Raw genomic sequence first — 20,072 nt, 5'->3', positions numbered from 1 at the left:
TTCTGAAAAAGTCTTTGTATTTTCTACATATCTTTCATGACTGAGTGTCAGTGTTGTTTCCCTCCAGGGCTGTTCTCAGATTTTACAACAATTTGAAAAAGATGTCTGGTGACATGCCAGACTGAGTACACACTGTAGTCTGCTGCAAGTCTGACGCACGCAGTGCAATGGAAATGTATTTTAGATTATTGGATTTATATGAATACTCTTTGAGTTGTGTGACAAAGCTAAAATCAGCTTATCTTTGTAAGTCAAGACATTCAATGACTTTTACCAATGAACCATGTTGCAGTTGCATATGAAAAGGTATTTTCCCACTTTTACCTTCATCCTTTTACTGACACATTAAACCAGTCAGGAGCCATGGAAGTGGCAGAATCATTTTTTTAATAGAGGGTTGTTGTGCAGCCATTTCCTGTCAGTCATTGCAGTGTATAGCATACTGTAATTGCAGTAAAGTGTGTCAGTAAAGTCTGAATGCAGAGCAGTCTGTCTCCCAGCACCTCGCTGCCCACAGCAGGTTGTCTCTGGTACGTCTGATGGGCTTTCCTTGACCCATGGTCTGCCTCTGTTCACCTGTAGATAGGTTTGTTCAGTTGTGATTGCTTTCAAAATGTAACTTCTAATGATCAAACAGAAGCCTTAGGTCCAAACAACTTAAAATATTGAAGAAATGTGTCATCTTTAACTTACTAGCTTTTGGAAATCACGTTTTAGTTACTTAACTATTCACAGTAAATTAAATTTTGACAATCTTGGTCCAAACCTTTGCATGCAAATGTACTTATGACCCACAGAATAATGAATAGATAGGAAATAAGCGCCCTTCTTGCTGGAGGAGCCGATGACTCGCAGCAGCAGATACAAACACACATCAGTGGGCTGAACAGGTAAGATGTGTTGAATGAAATCATGTGGCTGATAAACTGCCTTTGTAGTTAATAAAAGTCATCTCAAGATACAGTTATAGGTGGCAATACTCTCAAACAGAGGCAGAGGCATTTTTCTTTTGTACTGGTCCTGTAACCTTGTCCCCACCACTTGCAATTGCCATCTTTCTTAGCTCTGCTGCCTTTTCCAGCAGTAGAGACTGACCTCTGGTGGCGCATGCTGTGCACTGCATCATCTCAATACAGCATCTCTGCATCAGCTGAACAGACAGAGGAGCATCTGTGTTTCTGACAATATTGAAAACTATATACTACTATACTATATACTGTAATACCTTAATACCACCCAAGCCTACTATCCACTGCCTTATGGTATAACACAGTAACATGTCACTGTGAATAGAAGATTAAGGTAGGTGATATGTGATCCTCTGATACCATATATGTTATTTAAATGAGACATTTTACGTAAAATCCATAGATTAAATATTTATGATTCAAATGACCATAGACAGTTTAACTGTTTAGCAAAAACACACTCTCATCTGGTCATTTATGCAGTTCCTCAACATGACCACTGGAGGGCAGTAACTTTAAGTACACTCAGGTCATTGGCGAGCACTACAATACAAATACTTCTAACTTTATGAAAGATGACAAAACATTCACAAAGTAGTGTCTATTGTAAGGCTGTTTGATGGAATGGATTAAATGCAGGGGTTCATATTGTTTGCTAACAATTTGACATTTAATTATGATAATAATAACACTGATAAATCACTAACAGTGTGATAATTGTAGTTCATCATTTCATAAAATGAAGTGTTCATTGTTCTCTAGTGGCCGCAGTGAAGGCCCTTTCAGTCATATTCTTACTGTATTGGCAATTTTACATGTCAAATTCATGTTTGAATGAGCTCCCTTTGGCCTCTTTTCTCCCAGTAATCATACCAAAGGATCACCATTAAACTGACAATACATTTAAAATGACAAAACAAGGGACTTAATGTTCAAATATAGAAAATAATAGTGTTAGCCTACATACAGACATACTTTTGGTTCACTTCCAATTGGTCTTTTTAACTTTATATACATAGCTATTGTTGTGTTGTTAATAATTTAGCTGAAATTTAACCCATTCAGAGTAACCTTGACAGCAATCTCAGGTGTAACTGTGACCTCACTGATCACCCTGGGTGTCATGTAATCATAATAAATCATAGGTTCTACATTTTGTGAACCCAAAGCTGACTGATATTCCGATGACTAAGCCTTAGATAACACTACTGTAGCTGATGCTGAGACAAAATAGGATCAAGAGCAACTAAATGTGTGTTTTGATGTATGGAGCTATATGCAGAGTTCACACTACCTGTTAGTATGTTGTGTTGGTGCCACTTTGTTGGTCTGCCACCAGCCAACTGTGGCAAGCCATCAGTTACTGGGAGTGTATGCCATGTTTTGTAGGTGGTCCAGTACTCAGATGGATCCTGTGGGTTGGTGACCTCTTTGACCGCCTGGCCACTGCGATACCGAGCCCAGTTTTCCACCTTCAGGTTGGTCCTCTGGAGCAAGACAGAAGCACAGAAGGGTGTGAACCAAGGCACAAAAAATCACAGTTTTTTTTTTTGTTGCTTTAAAAAACTGTTTTTGCCTACTGAATAACCTTGTTGTGATTAAGACAAAAATTTTAAAGGTACAGGCCTGAAAAGGCTGATTTTTCTTTTTATGTTCTTGGTATTACTATTACATACTATTAAAGGTGCCCTGCAGAGTTTTCATGTAAATAGCAAAAGTCATGTTTACATCCATGTTTACTAGCTAGCGGTCTTCTTTATTCCTGCATTTGCTGGTGCATTCCTGCAGCGTGGAGCACCAGAGCCAATATTTAACATTTATTTAATCATATTAAATTCAACATATCGTTTCAAGAGTTTCCTGGCTAAGACAGGCACAAATAACAATGTGTTAAAAAACAACAGACAAAAATGTTTAAAATCCACAAAATCATAAGTAATCAGATTATAAAATATGTGAGAGAATCATGTGAAATATTTGATAATAGAAAGAAGCTAAACATTTAAGCAACCCCAAATCATCTGTCTAAAACTATAACACATTAAAGGTATGTCTGGAGTTATTGTATTCCTGATGTGACGTTTGCAGTTTTGCATTATGCTGCAACTGTACAGGAGTGATGTGCTTGGGTCCGTGCTCATGTTTAGTGTGTGACTGCAGCAGACACTGCATAGATGTGATGTTGTGACTGAGATCCAGCTGGCTCCGATGCTGTGAGGGGAAGCTTGGATCTCTCAGATGGAAAATAAGAGGACGTCCGTCAGCCAGCCTGCCAGAATAACTCTGTCAAACATGAAGACACAAAATAATGAAGCGATCATTGCAGAGTGAGTACCATCAGAAAATGTATCAGTCAGTCACTTATCAACAGTGGGCTGACCTGGTTGTGAGTGGTGGTGTAGCAGGGTGCCATGTCACCTAAGTTTAGGGTGCTCTGATGCAGATGCCTCGGTCTGGAGCTCTTTGCTTCACTTTGACACTGACAGCTGTGGTGGTGGGTCAACCTCTGGTCACCAACCAGCAGACTGTTCATGTTGACACCTCAGCGAAAGCTTCTTAGGCTTTCTTTGCTTGTCTGGAGTACAGTAGATAAACCAGACAGCATGGAAAAATTGTGCACAGTTCCTGCTTCAACTTTAGAGAGAGAAATGTGCACATACCTTACATAATAAATCTCTTTTCTGTTATCCATCAGTGATTTTATTAACACAAGCTATGACAAGTATCAACCTAATGTTAACCACAAAAGCAGAGATCCTATAGATGTTTTTACGCCACGATAGACTCCAATTATGTTGCATTCAGTCACTGAATACTGAGGGGAGTGCTAACATTAAATGTAGTCTATAATCAAAGCCTCACAGGTAGAAATCAATAGAAATCACAGACATCAGCGACTGTCTTCAGGTGCAACATATGAAAGACAAAATGAAATCACTTTTGAATTATGTTACAGAATAAAGAGGTAAATCAGTAATGACACCTTCATCGTCCACTGTGTTGTTACTCACCTGAGATAAGTCACGCTGCTTCTGTGGAAACTTTGCTGCCATGGTGATGCGAAAACAAGAACTGCAGTGTAAATTTACATCATTCAAACACCAAATGAGTTCAAGTTTACTTAAAAATGTTTGCTAATCAGTCATACCTTCTTTAAAACTGTAAACACTTTATTCTGGTATTGTGAACACTGTCAAATAAAACAAAAATGTTTAACTTTTTAATCCACTTCATTTACCAGGCATAATTACTTATCAGAATTAAATTTAAAATAAAAATCAAATGATCACATTATAATGTAGGATGCCTTGTCCTAGATTAAGGTAATCAAATAGTATATTGTATAAAGCATTTAAAATGAGTAAGAAAACTAACATGTATAAGATAAAAGTACAGTTTACATGTTAATACATAAATAACATCCAATAATCCAATGATGCAATAATATAATTCTATTACACAGACTGAGGTGATCTGCATAAAGAGTATTTTTGTTTGTTATACTTTAGGCAGGCTATTTTTCTTACGTTCTTATGTTACATGTACATCAGTCATTGCTCCCATATTGGATTTTACTAAAACACTTTTGATGGTTGACTGGCTGCATTTATTTTCACATTTACTGTTTTTTTTACATAGATATTTTCTCCTTTCCTCCTCTTTGCTACATGAATAAAGCTGTATTATTATTAATGTTATTATTATTATTAGTAGTAGTAGTAGTAGTAGAACTACTAACTGCCTCGTGTCTGAATCGCGCCATATGTATTCATTTGCTTCGTCTTGTTATATCAAAACTTTATATTGTGAGTAATAAATAATGTAATATATTATTAGTCTATTAATTAATGTATTATTTAGGCCTGTTTGAGTACATAGGCTGCTGCGCGCCTCCCTGCGGCCGCAGGAGGAACTGCAGGACTGCACTGTAAAGGGGGCACTGGTGCTTGTGCATCCATCTTCATCTCAGTGACCCTCCTCCTCCTCTCCGGTTCAGTCAACAACACACCGTTTGATTGGCTTTATTGGAGGTCAGCAGCTGTTTCTCGTTCGTCGAAATGGCGTCTAACGGTAAGAGAAACTCTTTGTTGAGCAAGCTGGTTAGCTAATATCAGGTGGCTCTCTAACGTTAGTGATAAGACGCTGGTTAGTGGTTAACGTTGAGGTTGACTGTCTTATAAAGTAACCAACGTTAGTTAGTTATATTTGTTAAGATTAACGTTATAAGGTTATTTTAGGATTGCTGGGTTACAATACAGATGAATCTCACAGCAGCGCTCCGGCTAGCTAACACTGTGCTGTCAAAGCTAACCAAAGCTAACTTAGCTACCGGTGTATTGGGTTAGTATTAACGGCTGCCTTGCTAACAGCCAGCTAGGTAGCTTGTGCTACTGACCCAGTTTCAGACAGCGGCCCCGCCTCTCAGAGCACAGACTGCGGGTTTGACACGGTTTGATTTAGAAGATGGAGATGATGGAATGGTGTCTGTTTACTTAAGTAAAAGTACTAATAACACGCTGTGAAAATAACTCACAGCAAGTTAAAGGCCCGCATTCAAAAAACCTTAACGGAAGATAAATAACGTTAACTATTATCATCAGCATAATGTACCTGTAGTATGAAACCTAAAAGTAGCCCACACACTGCAGTCAATTTTTCCCTGTCAATGTTTTACTATTTTACAAGATTTTTTAAATTAATATTACTGCTGCATAAATGCTGTATTTTACTGCTGTAAAGGCTGTGCCATCTTTAACTCCTTTATATACTGATGGTAGTTTTCACCTAGAGCAATCACCCAGTGTGAGAGCCACGAATCTCTGAAAAGTCAACTTTTAATGGTGTCAGAAAAACAGACCTGCTTTCAGCTTTGTGATCATTTCCAGCTGATCCAAGAGGGTTGTTTAAATTGTGTATTTAGCATAAGAGGTAGGAGAATTTTATCAACACATAAAGGAACACTTAATTCTGCAGTTTACCACAAACATTCAAAGTCAACACATCTGGAGATATATGGATTTCAGTGGACAGGAGGGGGATGAAAAACTCATCTGTTAAGTAACATAAGCTGTCAGGCCAATGTAGTGCAGTAAAATTACAATATTACCCTCTGAGATGTTGTGGAGGAAAAAGCTGCATTAAATGGAAATACATGAGTAAATTACAAGTACCTCAAATTTGAGTACAGGTAGGCTACTTAGTCACATTCCAACACTCGTCAGATGTTAGTTTCCAGTTAATACGTGTCTTTTCTGATTATGTCTTAACAGAACAAATGCAAAAAATGGTATATATTTAATTAATAGAAGCAGCTTATGTAACAGCTTCAGCTGTAACTTTATTATACTGCTGGTTTATCATCCCAGAAACCATAATCCCACAGTTTAAATTTCTTTCTTTTTTTGCTGTCATTAAAATATATTTATATTTTGAAGGTGATTCCATTGTGTATGAAGCTTTGTCACATTTGGATCAGCTCTATTTGATCGAAAGTGTAAAAAAAAACATTGTTTGATATTAACACTCCATTTTGTTTATTCCATAGATTATTCCCAACCTTCTGGCCAGGGGTAAGAAATGTCTTAATCATAAAATAGAATTTCTCAACCTTGGGTTGTGGGGTGGCAGGAGATTTCTAATTCTTGTTTTATTGTATTTGTTTAATTTTTGGATATATGCTCTTGATTTTCATATACACACACATAGAATAGAAACATACAGTGCCCTCCAAAAGTATTGGAACAGTGAGGCCAATTCCTTTATTTTTGTTGTAGACTGAAAATATTTGGGTTTGACATCAAAAGATGAATATGGGACAAGAGATCAACATTTCCGCTTTTATTTCCAGGTATTTACATCTGGATCTGATACACAACTTAGAAGATAGCACCTTTTGTTTGAACCCACCCATTTTTCATGAGAGCAAAAGTATTGGAACATGTGACTGACAGGTGTGTTTTGTTGCCCAGGTGTCTCCCAATTACATTGATTATTCAAACAATAAATAGCACTAAATGTCTGAGCTCAGTTTCAGATTGGGTACGATAGGTTTTGCCTGTGCAGACTGCATTTAGAAGTGGAACCAACATGAAAACCAGAGAGCTGTCTATGGGTGAAAAAGAAGCAATTGTGAATCTGAGAGAAGATGGACAATCAATCAGAGCCATTGCACAAACATTGGCCATAGCCAGTACAAGCATTTGGAATGTCCTGAAGAAGAAAGAAACCACTGGTGTACTAAGCAACAGACGTCGAACAGACCAAGGAAAACATCAGCAGTTGATGACAGAAACATTGTGAGAGCTGTAAAGAAAGACCCTAAAACAACTGTTAGTGACATCAGCAACAACCTCCAGAGGGCAGGAGTGAAGGTATCACAATCTACTGTTCGCAGAAGACTTCATGAACAAAAGTACAGAGGCTACACCAGATGATGCAAACCACTCATTAGCAAGAAGAATAGGAAGGCCAGGCTGGAATTTGCTAAAAGGTACAGAGGTGAGCCTCAAAAAATCTGAGAAAAAGTTTTATGGACTGATGAGACAAAGATTAACTTTTTCCAAAGTGATGGAAAGGCAAAAGTTTGGAGAAAGAAAGGATCTGCTCATGATCCCAAACATACAAGCTCATCTGTGAAACACGGTGGAGGTAATGTCATGGCTTGGGCTTGCATGGCTTCTTCTGGGACGGGCTCTTTCATTTTCATTGATGATGTAACACATGATGGCAGCAGCAAAATGAACTCAGAAGTCTACAGAAACATTTTGTCTGCTAATTTAAAGAAAGATGCAACCAAACTGATTGGGAGATCCTTCATCATGCAGCACGATAACGACCCAAAACACACTGCCAAAACAACAAAGGAGTTCATCAGGGGCAAGAAGTGGAAGGTTTTAGACTGGCCAAGTCAGTCTCCAGACTTAAACCCAATAGAGCATGCATTTTACCTGCTGAAAAGGAGACTGAAGGGAGTAACCCCCCAAAACAAACAACAACTGAAAGAGGCTGCGGTGAAAGCCTGGAACAGCATCACAAAAGAAGAATGCAAAAGTTTGGTGATGTCAATGGGTCGCTTGATGCAGTTATTGAAAGCAAAGGATTTGCAACTAAATATTAAGTCTCATTCACTTTAATCTATTTTAAGTTTATATGTTCCAATACTTTTGCTCACCTAAAAATTTTGTGTTCCATTACAAATAATGCTATCTTCTAAGTTGTGTATCAGATCCAGATGTAAATACCTGGAAATAAAAGCTGAAATGTTGATCTCTTGTCTCATATTCATCTTTTGATGTCAAACCCAAATGTTTTAAGTCTACAACAAAAGTAAACGAATTGGACTCACTGTTCCAATACTTTTGGAGGGCACTGTATATCATTGATAAATACTCATTAGAACTTGCCAACTCTCCTTTTTGGGGACGTGAGAATCAGGTCCTTAATTTGTGCTATGGCAAAAAAAAGTATGTGAAACCATGGAGTTAAAGCAACACAATGGAGTATTCTGCTTTTTTACCTCACGGGGTCCCCGTACAGACGAAAAACGGTATTGTCTGTTACAACTGTTGGAAAACTCTTTCTGCACATGCGTTTGTTGACAAGCCAATGATGCCGGTGAACTTCCTGAAGCTGGCCGTGTAATGCGCGATCATCATGTCTTCAGAACAGGCAAAGTAGCCTTATAGCATTTTGTACATACATGATTAGGCCGATTGCTTTATTTATCTATTTTATTCATTTTCGAAACTCAGAAATAAGTTGCTCTCTGCATGTCAGGGCTGACCTCCTCTTCACAGCACGCCAGTGCACACACACACACACACACACACACACACAAACTCAACAGAGTGAAGTCACAAGTCAGACAACAGCAGACAGGCCGCGGTGCAGATTAAGGGAATATAACTTCAAGATTACTCTAGTTGACAACGACTCCACTTGTTACTTTAAGTAAGTGCGATAAAACCTCTGCCAGCCAAGCCAATACTTTATAAATACATGTGATCAGTATGTAGACAGCCATATTTCAATCTGCTCTGTCCGCAGTCTCTCATTCACCGCTATTATGATTTACGATCACAGTCGACACAAGCACATCGCACTCGCAGTACTAACAGCAAAGTGTTAAAGACAAACTAAAATGAAAGCTGTCTGTATGTAGGCTAACACTTTATCTTAAAATGTACCTGAGGCAGCTGACCTGCAGACAGTGAGTCTCCTAAGTAGAGGGTAACAGCAGTAACAGCGCCAGGTCACCATCGGTTGGGCATCCCTCCTCTTTCAGCTCTCGCAAGCGTGTGAAAGCCGGGCCAATATTAATCCTTGTTCGAGCTCTTGTTTTATTGCTCTCCCGTTTTCTTTTCTTTGTCTCCTCGGACAACACCTTCACCTTCTTCCTTTTGTTTGTCGCTTCAGCCATGACAACAACCACGTCTAACTTCGTTCACCTTGGTTCGGCTACGCTACTCTAAAGAGAGGAGGGGGATGTGACGAGGAGGGGCATATGACGTATGCCATAAAGCAGCCACATTTTATAGTCTTTTTTGTGTCCGGGTTCCTACCCGAACCCCGAAACTGCATAGTGCCAGTGCAAGTGAACAGACGCTCTCAAGCAATGACAGAGGTGTCATCCAACCTATTGTGTGTTGATGTACCATCACAAGGATCTTGGATATATTTTGAGAGCTCAAAAACTCCATTGTGTTGCTTTAACAATGATAATGAATTAATTAAATTGGAATATTTTTGCAAAGTTATGGAAAAGTGCTTACTCTCAATATATAACATTTTAAGTGGTGTATTTGTATTTGGTGTGTGAGCGTTTATTTTGTTTGTCTTTACCTCTGGCAGCTATGGGTCCTACGGTGGAGGTGGAGGTGGTGGTGCTAGCCAGGGCTATGGTCAGTCTTCTGGCCAGAGCTACAGCCAGCAGGGCTATGGAGGCTACAGCCAGAGCTCTGACAGCAGCCCTGGCTCCTATAGCCAAGGAGGATATGGCAGCTATGGTCAATCTCAGTCAGGTAGAACTATCCAATACCACACAGTTTTTCAGTCATACATCATGGTGTAGTTAACTTTTGCTCCATGTTCTGTCTCCTCTCTTCTTTCTGTAGGATATGGTTCTCCACCCTCTAACCAGGGTGGTGGTGGTGGTGGTGGTGGTTATAATCAGTCCTATAGCCCTGGAGGCTATAACAGCAGCAACCAGCCCTCCAACATGAGCTACAACCCACAGTCATCCTTCTCAGGGTACAGCCAGCAGCAGCCTCCTCCTTCATCCTCTGCAGGGTGAGACCCCATCAGCTTCTTCTTCTCAACTTTTTTTTACTGACTTTTGCCCCACTTGGCCAGGAGCACAGATGAAATATGAGCAATACTGCTGTGTAACCAGCATCTTCATTCTGGGTTAAGTAATAAACATAAAAGTCACCATGTTTAAACTGTGTTAAATGTGCAGTTATGGTTTCCATGGTCGAAATATCCTTTCTGGCGTAAGAGTTTTCCAAGTGCACAATAGTCTGATATCTCCGTGGAACTGATATAAAGATTTATCATTAAAAACAGAGCTAAAAATCACTATGAAGGTGTCTTGTGGTTTAAGAAAAGTTTGGAAACTACTGATTTAGGTTTCTCTTCCAGCAAGCTTTGCTGCTACAGTTGTGTAGTCTTGGTGAAGGTGTTGACTAGTTTTTATTGCTTCTTTTCTCCCATCTGTCAACAGCTATGAAGGTAACTCACAGGTTTCTGGCTACAACCAGCCACCAAGTGGAGGACAGAGTGGAGGTGGTTACGGCAGCAGCGGAGGTCAGACTGGTGGCTATGGTGGCAGCGGGAGCCACCAACAATCATCCCAACATGGAGGAGGTCATTACAACCAGCCTCCAAACTATAACTCACCCCCTCCACAGAGCTACAGCCAGCAGAGCCAGTATGGTCAAGGTGGAGGTAAGGGATGGCTTTATATTCACTTTTTATGTCAAAGTTTGATTTATTTTTCCAAGTAAAATACAAGCCCCTTTTACACTGCCTCTTCAAGGAATTTCATGCCATTATGCTGCCCCGCCATTCTGTATAAAAGGCACAATCATTTACCTCCACATACACTGTATCTACAGTGTACCATAGCTACACAGTTTTCTGGAGTGACTTGGATATAAATAAATCAAACAGACAATGCTTTTATATGGTTTTTGTTATTACAATACATAATACAGTACATTGTCAAAGTGCTCTCAAATTGGTAAATCTGTTGAGATCGGATTGCTTCAAATCTCTGTCAGGATATGGAGACGAAAGCCCCCCAATGAGTGGAGGAGGTGGAGGATACGGTGGTTCTGATGGAGGTTATGGAAGTCCTGATGGCCGCGGTGGCAGGGGCCGTGGGGGAGGATTTGGAGGTCGTGGTGGCGGCGGATATGATCGCGGTTTTGACCGAGGTGGCCGAGGTGGACAAAGAGGAAGAGGAGGCATGGGGTGAGTGTTTAAAAAACATCCAATGTCCACGTTGTTAGTCCTGTTTTATAAGGTCTCTTGGACTTATGAAAGTGCATGGAGTCTGAATACAGTGATGTATGTAAGTGTGTCCTCACCTTTGGTTACTTGTTAAACTGTGTAGTGGAAAATGAAAGAGGAGAGAGAGTGCTGTTTGTAGCCACATGCTAAAGCTATCGAGAGGTGCGTGCTACTGTGTCCCCTCATACTTGGTTTTGAGGAAAATCAATGAATAGCCACCAAACAATTGTTATAGTTTCAGTCTCAAGATTGCAAAAATCTTGTTTTTTTTCAGAGCTGTATGCCAGACATGCACTTTTTTAGGTGAACACATACATATTAAAAAAATGTGTGTTTCATAGCACCTCTCTGAGTTAAACTAAGGACAGATACAGTGTTAGTCCTGCGCTGTATCTCTGGGTTATGTGCCCACTAGAGGTGGGCAAAAACTTAAAATCATTTCTGATCCAGTACCAAATATTACCAGGCCAAGAATCACCAATACTGATCCAGATACTTTTTATTATTAAAAGCTGCTACTGTACTATGACAGAGGGAACCAATGTAAATGCATCATCAATAGACAGAATAGGTAACACCTGGCATTTCTTTTTACTCTGTTAATAACTTAATCACATACATTCTAAAACATGAGAATTTTCAATGACAAATATGTTAATTGTCTGAATTCTCTGAACTAATGTGGTGATCACTGCACTCGTGCAAATGTAGAGTGCATGCAGTAAGAAGAGTGTTCATGTTCCCAGAACATGATCTGACATGAGACAGATCAATTTGTGTTTTTTTGTGTCGCTTATATGGATTCTCAAAACAGGACCTAGCCTAGTTTTGGTGATACGGTGTTGATCCGCCCACCAGACACAAACCCATCATGCCTGGATGCTGTGGCTGAAAGATATGGTAGAAATCAATATATTAATGAGAATATTTTCCAATGTAATATATACAGTGTAACAAAAAATGTAATTGATGTTCATGTGATGATCTGTGCTCCCCTGTTATCAGGAACAAGTAAATATGTGTGAAGCAGAACCTTCAGTACTCACTTTGGGTTTTCTGGGAATCGTTAATTCAAACCACAGAACTTTGTCAAACAATAACACAATTAACTTATCATATCATGTTAATATTAACATGATATGACACTACTCAAGGTATCGTCCAGCCTACTGGATGCAACACATTAAACTTAGGAAAACATCCCAAAATTTAGCTCTCTGATGTGGTTGATCAAAAACATAAAATGCCGAGAGCTCACAAAAAAAAAAAAAATTCTACAAATTCAAAACATGGTTGCCATCATAAAGGTAGAGTTTGAAATGACGAGTTGAGTTTGTAAACTGGGTAAAATTCAGAGTTGGTGTGATGTCATAGGGGTTTGGATTTAAGGTCCTTCTGGCTGAATGCAGGTCCGAAACCACATTCTGTAAGTCCGCATAATGATTATTACCACCAAAAGCATGGAGCCCTTGTGTGAAGTTGCAGTGAATGCTGTTCACTTGCATGAGAAATTAGTAATGGATCCTTGATAAACGTGCTACAGGGTGAACCAGGATATATCACTCCACTGGGTGGCAAACAGATGGCAAACATGTCTAACAGACTTACTGTACGTTCACACCAACAGCGACCAGAGCTTCCAAAGCGGCGGAAGTCATTCGTTTTCAATGAGAGCCTGGTGACTTGGACGACCTGGACGTCAGCCGAGCGTCTTGGGCAACCAAAGCGACCGGAGCAGCTCCGGAGGGGAGTTTAAACTCGTTTAACTTTATGGTAATGAGCTCTGACGTGGTTCGGCGGCACCCAATCAGAATGCTGACGTGCTTCGATGAAGCGGGTCCCAGAGAACAAGTCATGTAACTTTGGTTCCTACAGCACACTTGTTCTGACAATGGATCAAGAAGTTTATTACTTGCGTTCGCACCCACTCAGTCCTTTATAATGTGTCGCGGTTTGGTTACAGAGACCAAAATAAAAAGAATGAGGTAGTTGTTTGGTCTGGTGGTTTTAAAGTGTGTAATGTTGGTAATAGAGCAGAGAATTGCAGGCTAATGTTGCAATGTAGCATGCAAGTCCTTGCTATTTCTGTTTTCGCTGACCAAACATAAGTTTCTGTAGGCCAACTATGAGCTTTTTGACTGGACAACAGCAAGCAACAACTACGCTGCTTTCAAGCCAGTAGTCCGCTTTGCGGCTCCTTTAAATTGACAAGCACAATCAAACGTTCAGTGATTCACGTGATGAGTGTCTAGAGCGACCAAAGCTACCACAAATATTTTTGACAGTCATGCATCTTGGGCATTTGCAACAGACTTTGCCTCTTCTTGGGAAGCTTCTGGTGTGAACGTACAGTTAAAGTTCACTTCTGCTGCTGTTTAAAATTTTACCAATGACAGTTTTGTTTTTGAAAACATGACCCCTCTCACCATCAATCATTTGAGGAAAGGCCCTACACAGAGATGTTTTTTTATATACAACAGAGAGCAAAAATGTGGACAGGAATGAACCAAAATTGAACCAGTTTATGACATATACCTTTAAGTGACATTTTTAATTGTCAACAGTACGAATATGAAGATTTTAATAGCAAGCATCTGTGCTGCCAGATCAGCGTCTCATTGTAAAAGTTGTACAAAAAGAGACCATGACCCCTACCAAACCCTATTTAAAATGGAATGCAACATATATCCATATGCTGGTGGTTTTTCATTGTGATTTGGCTGTACAATATATGGTGCAAGGTGGTGCTGCTGCAGTTAAATCTACAACTATACAATCTTTCTGTCTTGATCTTGTTAGTGGTCTTGTTGCTGTTCTTTAAATGACTATAAAAAACAAAAACCATGTGTACAGCAGAGTCTGTGCAGACACTCCACTGCAACTGTGATGACATAAATAAAAATGAGCCAGGTGAGCTCTTTTGCTCAAACAAACAAATCTAAGACAAAATATTTGGTCCCAAACTTTCATTTTAACATTGTTACAGAAGTGATGGTATGATCACACTCAAACTCAACATTGCATTAAAGCCAAGTTATAGAAACAAACAAAGAATAAGAATAAGTTCTGTTAAACACAAAAAACAAAAACTAAACATGTAGCAGTGAACACAGGTTGAGAAAGATTTTGTGGTTGCTGTTTGTGTGTAGCTCAGAAATGCAACAGTTGAATTACTTCCAATTAGAGAACTAGTTTGTTTGAAATTATAATGTTTAGTAAAGAGACTGTTCTTCAAACTGTATTTTCGGGCAAACTTAAAGCGACGCTTTGGGTTGCTGCTAGTGATCGAACCACCAACCCAAAGCGTCTGTATTTGACAACCTGGGAATGAGACACAACAATCAACTATCTTTCTCCAAAGCTACATACAGGACTTTTAAGAAAACAAGATATAAATTAGAAATTATAGGTTGGGACAAACCTATACTGTAAAAATCCAATAAATAACAGAGACGAATCACAGAGCAAAGATTTTACAACAATAGTGAAGCTATGAAGCAGAAACTATTATGGTAAGTTGATCTTTTTGTTTGTAAAAGTTGCACAGTATTTCATGTTCTTCCTTGTGACATCATGTCAGTGATGAACTCATAGACAAATTAGTTTGCCATTTCATTGTATGTTCTCTCATCCACCATGGACTATATTTGATTTGCCTTCCCCACTGTGACAAAATTTAGAACTCACTCCCCAATCCATCATTACAGTTTCCTTTAATTAGGCAGATGGCACTGATTAGTGATCAGCTGATTACCTCCTGTGTTGCTCAACAAAACCATTGTTAAAGGGTAACTTTGGTATCTTTCAACATGGACCCTATTTTCCCATGTTTTTGTGTCTAAGTGACCAATGGGAACAGCAGTTTTTGAATTGGTCCACTATTGAGCAAGAGAGCTGCAGCCGAGAAACATGCTGCAATGTAACCATTCCATCCATATACATCCACTAAAAGTGCTTCTTTTTGCCACTGATTGGCTCACATATTACTGTAAGTGTCCGATAATGGAAAGGATCCTTACAGTGATAGACCTTTTTGTTAAAGAGTAAGATCCTTTATGTTAAACCAGAAACAGCCCCAAAATTTTCACCAAATCACCAAAGCCACCAGGCTCAATTTGAATAGACTGTAATTTTATCATCATAAAATACACTTCATTCACAGCTGAGAGAAATAAAATGAAACTCATGAAAATGATAAACCACCTTCTTTTGTTTTGTTTTTTTTTACTGTTCCAACAGTTACCTACTCTGGTTCGGTTAACTCACCCAGTTAGATGTGAAAATATGCTGGCTCTATGCATGCTAAATGTACTTTTTCTGACACTTAGAATAACAATCTGAGTTAGGCTTTTGTGGTATCACAGTATTACTGTATACCACGGTATTTAGAAATCCCGATGGCATGATTTTTAATACTGTCAAAACTGCAAACACTTATCTTTCCTCTACACTCACTGTATATAGTGTACAGCGCACGCCAGCAGAGGTCAGTCTCTACTGGTGGAAAAAGCAGCTGATAGTAGGTAGTGCCCAGGCCCCCAGGAAAGCAGCTCAACCGCTTAGTGCCGCTGACTATATTGCAGCAAAAAAAATCCACAGCAGCTCAAAAAGCATTTTCCCCAAAGACAAGAGAGAAACCCTAAACTGCTGAAAGGTCACTTATGACTCTCTCTATTATAATTTTTTGATCAGTGGTGGTTTTATATTTGTAAAACTTTCCTTGAGTCAAGAAAAGTGATTTAATAATCCGTGATGTCATCACAGTGTACAGTCTTTAAGTCAAACGGGAACTCGCAGGTGAGGCCAGCGAGGGAAACACTACTGCGTATACACAGTCAGCTGCATACTACAGAAGCAAACCTGGATGCTAGAAACTTTTTGGCATATGAATAAGCGCCATCTTGGGGTCCAGTATCTAGTTATTATGATAATCTATGGTCGCACTGTATCAAGGTATCAAGGTATGACAAAACAGATACTGCCCAAGCCAAATCTGAGCCTGTCAGGGGCAAAAACAAGCAATTTTAGTTGACATAAATTGATGGTGCATAATTGCCCCAAGTAATTACACTGCAACCTGTTTCAACTCTACCGGCACAAAACTGGACCAATTTCAAATACTATTGATCCCATTAGTCACTAAGGGCCTGTGTTTTTGTGTGGCCGCTCAGAGGGCTTTTCTCATAACCTTTCAGAAAAGGTGCTGGTGAAGTCACTGCTGCTTCTTTAGCTAGGTTACTGTCTACTGTCATAACAAAGACAGAAAAACCCACCTGTGAGAGATGTGCAGGTGGACACTGGATGTCGATGAGTGTTATGCTTTTATCACAGTACTCACCATAAGTTTGTTGTTAACTGTATAGTCAACCATTTGTGAAAGTAGTGTTACGTTAGCTACCTAACTGATGTTAATGTCAAGTTATGGTTGTCATAGGAACAAAACCCTTGCATAGGGCATCTTTAAAAAAAAATACTGGAAATGCTTTCAATGAAGTGCTCCCCAGCGCAACACTTCTCTGCCAAAAAAAAAAAAAAAGCTATGTGGACACAAACCCTAAGACACAGAATAAGAGGCACAATGTTGAAAAACACCAAAGCTACCCTTTAAATGATTATACGTTTTTATCCTTATGTATTGAAGAGTTAAATTGGGTTTTGAGTGGTCTTGTGTTAAGATCTGAAAGTGGACGAACATGAAAGTGTGAGTAAAAACAGCCACTGGTGCTTGCGTCCAGCTACACCTCCGTTATTTCACACTTGATGTGTTATCTTGGTATAATGAAGAGTCTGTACTGTTTATAAAGGGCACAAACAAGTGTTTACGTGTAAACTAAAGCAGAGGTATAACTCTAAGAGACAAAGTTTCCCCAAAACAACTAATTATTTGACATTTTAGATTTTTACCCTGTGCACTGAAAGTTGCCTCTACGAACTTGAACGTCCAAGGCCAGTATGGTGTTTCTCACTCCTCAAAAGTGTGTTTTTGTCTGTAACAACTTGCAAAAGTAGCAAATAGACTGTGGCCTTCGCTAACACACTACAAAACATCACCATCACCTGCCTTCCCACCTGTTACCTCCACCTTCCCAACCAACCCTCCACTGTATCATACTCTGCTTTAATCAATCTTTGAATCTTCTCCTAGGCTTTTACCTTCTCTCCAGGCTGGTTTCTGCTCTTAATCCATCATTTGGAAAATTGTAAAAAGAAAAAAAAAAAAAGGGGGGGGGGGGGGGGTCTACAGAAAGTTAATAGTGGTCTTCTAGTTCGAGGAAAGAATGATTGAAAGTATTAATCATTTGGGCGATCATGAGAAAAGCCTCAAAGAACACCTGTTATGGGATTTGCTGCAGGAGTAAAGGTTGTCTGAAACCTACAAAATACCCAACACACATCCAGGGGTCAAAGGTGTTAATGTTTGGGTCGATTAATTGACACAAAATCAAGTTATATGACGAAATACAATGGGTGCATTTAAGTCACTTAGAGACTTGACAGAACTTCAGAGTATAAACGGCAAAGTTCAAAAGCTTGTGAACTTGTATTGACAAGGTCTTTAAACTGGCCTCTTGTCCTCAAGGTATACTCAAAATTAAGTAGGGGTTCAGTATCTCAAGTGCCAACTGAAGAGGGGTGGGTTTAAGTGAGAGACTGTGAGAGTGAAGGTTTCCCACAACCCATTGAGAGAAATCGCTGTCAGCACCAGCCTTCAATGCGTGTCGTTTCTCTCTTCCTCCTCATCAGAATGGGCGATCGTGGAGGATTCAATAAGTTTGGTGGTAAGTGACAAATAAAACACTTGAGAAAAAAGGTTTGTTGAGTTTGAGGAGTCAAAGTTAAAAGAAGGGTAGATGAGTTTACTTGAAGCATGAAGCGGCTGTGTGGTTTTTGAAGTAATGTAGTACTCGAAAATGGAAAATTTATACAACTGTACCGATTAGTAAAGAGTAGTGTAAACTAGGGCTGCAACTAAGTATTATTTTTATTGTGATTAATCTGTTGATTATTTTCTTGATTAATCAATTAGTTGTTTGATCTATAAAATGTCAGAAAATGGCCCAAGTTGACATCCTCAAATGTCTTGTTTTGTCCACAACCCAGAGATATTCAGTTTGTCATAAAGCGGTAAAGAAACCAGGAAATGTTCACATCTAAGAAGATGGAATCAGAGATTTTTATTCCTTTGGAAAAATTACTCAAACGATTATTCGATTATTAAATTAGATGGCGTATACTTAAAAAGTTGACAACTAATCGATTAATCGTTGCAGCTCTAGTGTAAACAGATAATAGTGTTATTTACGTGTAGCATATTGAGATTTCCTGCTTTTGGAAAAACATAAAAATTACAGGGGAGCTCAAACTTATTATTTAGACTTTCATGTTATTTTAACTTAATATGCTACATAGGTAGAGTGTGGTGCATAATGTTTTCCATAGAACTGCCTCACAGGTAAGAAACCTTGGTGTGCTCAGGTGTGAATAATAATCTCAAGTGTTGCAAGTGAACTATACACAGTGATTGAACATGTCCAGCAGGGGGAGTAAAATGGTGCATTATGGCTGTACATGTAGTTCCTCTGGTAGTTGTTGCATCTTTGGTGTTGGAATATTGATGGTGTTTGAATCTGATGGATGGGTGTTCAGAGTTCTAGTCAGGTCTTTGAGTCATGAAAGTTCAAGACATGCCGTGCTTGATGGGGTAGTGTGTCAGAAACAACAAAAGAAACTTTGCCTCATACCAGAAGGATGGACGCTTTTAGTTTGACTTGAGGGTTGAATGGTAAAAACTGGCTTCACTGCCCCACTGTGGAATGTTATCAAGCATCAGTAACATGATATGCTACATGGCAGGCTGCAAATTGAAGGGACGTTTCTGGTTTCTCAATAACGTGTGTAATCCATTTGGAACAATAGACCAGGTGGTACAAAACGCTCACTCAGCTCCCTCTATTGTATACACAAACCACATCCTAGGGTTGTTAATTACACGTTTAGTTTAATTATTATAATTTTTGTGATAGGTCTACTGTTTGAAAGTTTTTATTTGTGACTAAAGGCTCACTTTCAGGGCTGTTTTGGGGACAGAGAGATACTTGACATTTACATTGTTCAGCTTTTGGTTGTTTTTTTATTATTTCAGATTTTTGAAAATTATAATAGGGCAGAGCTGATGCAAGTGTTGTCAGTGACTTTTAAAATAGCTATGTTTATGGTGATAACATGATGCATTCATCTATCAAAATTACAATGTTTTCCAAAAGCAGTGTGTTTTGTGTGGCTTACTTATAAATATCTAAGTAGTACACTTCATTGATTATGTAATATCAATAATATTGTAGTACAAAAGCAGTAGGATCAAGAGTAGGAAACAAAATCTGTGCAGTTGACATTTAATATACTGCACAAGCCATGTTGATTCAAAGGTGTTATTTGTTACATGCACAAAAAAGTGCAGTGTGTAGTGAATAAGAATTAGTATAAGAGTAGAAATAAGGATGTGGAAAAAAAGGAAGTATGAACAATAAAAATTCAAATAAGTTGTAATTCCACTGTTTGGCCACTATGAGAATTGGCCTCAAAGCCTAGTGC

The 20,072-nt window shown here is 39.0% G+C and overlaps 2 protein-coding genes across 2 annotated transcripts in view; one reads left to right on the top strand and one right to left on the bottom strand.

The window, feature by feature from the left end:
* Nucleotides 1–463: 463 nt before the first annotated feature.
* On the bottom strand, nucleotides 464–3,509 carry LOC144458592 (uncharacterized). The gene is made up of 4 exons (XM_078161223.1): nucleotides 3,349–3,509; nucleotides 3,081–3,251; nucleotides 2,263–2,455; nucleotides 464–576 (listed from the first exon to the last, which is right to left on the bottom strand). Exons 1-4 carry the CDS (start codon nucleotides 3,499–3,501, stop codon nucleotides 464–466), a joined length of 630 nt encoding a protein of 209 aa, XP_078017349.1. The 5' UTR covers nucleotides 3,502–3,509.
* Nucleotides 3,510–4,895: 1,386 nt separating this feature from the next.
* Nucleotides 4,896–20,072, top strand: part of fus (FUS RNA binding protein) — a 29,103-nt gene continuing 13,926 nt past the window's right edge. Inside the window, exons 1-7 of the mRNA XM_033645129.2 lie at nucleotides 4,896–5,039; nucleotides 6,514–6,538; nucleotides 9,819–9,988; nucleotides 10,082–10,256; nucleotides 10,690–10,913; nucleotides 11,249–11,441; nucleotides 18,225–18,259. Of these exons, the coding sequence (XP_033501020.2) occupies nucleotides 5,027–5,039; nucleotides 6,514–6,538; nucleotides 9,819–9,988; nucleotides 10,082–10,256; nucleotides 10,690–10,913; nucleotides 11,249–11,441; nucleotides 18,225–18,259 (835 nt within the window). The 5' untranslated portion in view covers nucleotides 4,896–5,026. The remainder of the gene's footprint in view (nucleotides 5,040–6,513; nucleotides 6,539–9,818; nucleotides 9,989–10,081; nucleotides 10,257–10,689; nucleotides 10,914–11,248; nucleotides 11,442–18,224; nucleotides 18,260–20,072) is intronic.

Source organism: Epinephelus lanceolatus, chromosome 18 (genome assembly GCF_041903045.1).
Source record: "Epinephelus lanceolatus isolate andai-2023 chromosome 18, ASM4190304v1, whole genome shotgun sequence".
In the NCBI taxonomy this organism is placed as follows: Eukaryota; Metazoa; Chordata; class Actinopteri; order Perciformes; family Serranidae; genus Epinephelus; species Epinephelus lanceolatus.
Note: the sequence above shows the minus strand (reverse complement) of the source record. Positions and strands in the feature narration are given on the sequence as shown.

Coding starts and splice junctions, on each gene's coding strand:
- LOC144458592 (XM_078161223.1), bottom strand. CDS start 3,501: ATGAACAGTCTGCTGGTTGGTGACCAGAGGTTGACCCACCACCACAGC. Junction 3,252..3,348: donor ACACCACCACTCACAACCAG/GTCAGCCCACTG, acceptor CATGTTTGACAG/AGTTATTCTGGCAGGCTGGC. Junction 577..2,262: donor CCAACACAACATACTAACAG/GTAGTGTGAACT, acceptor ACCTATCTACAG/GTGAACAGAGGCAGACCATG.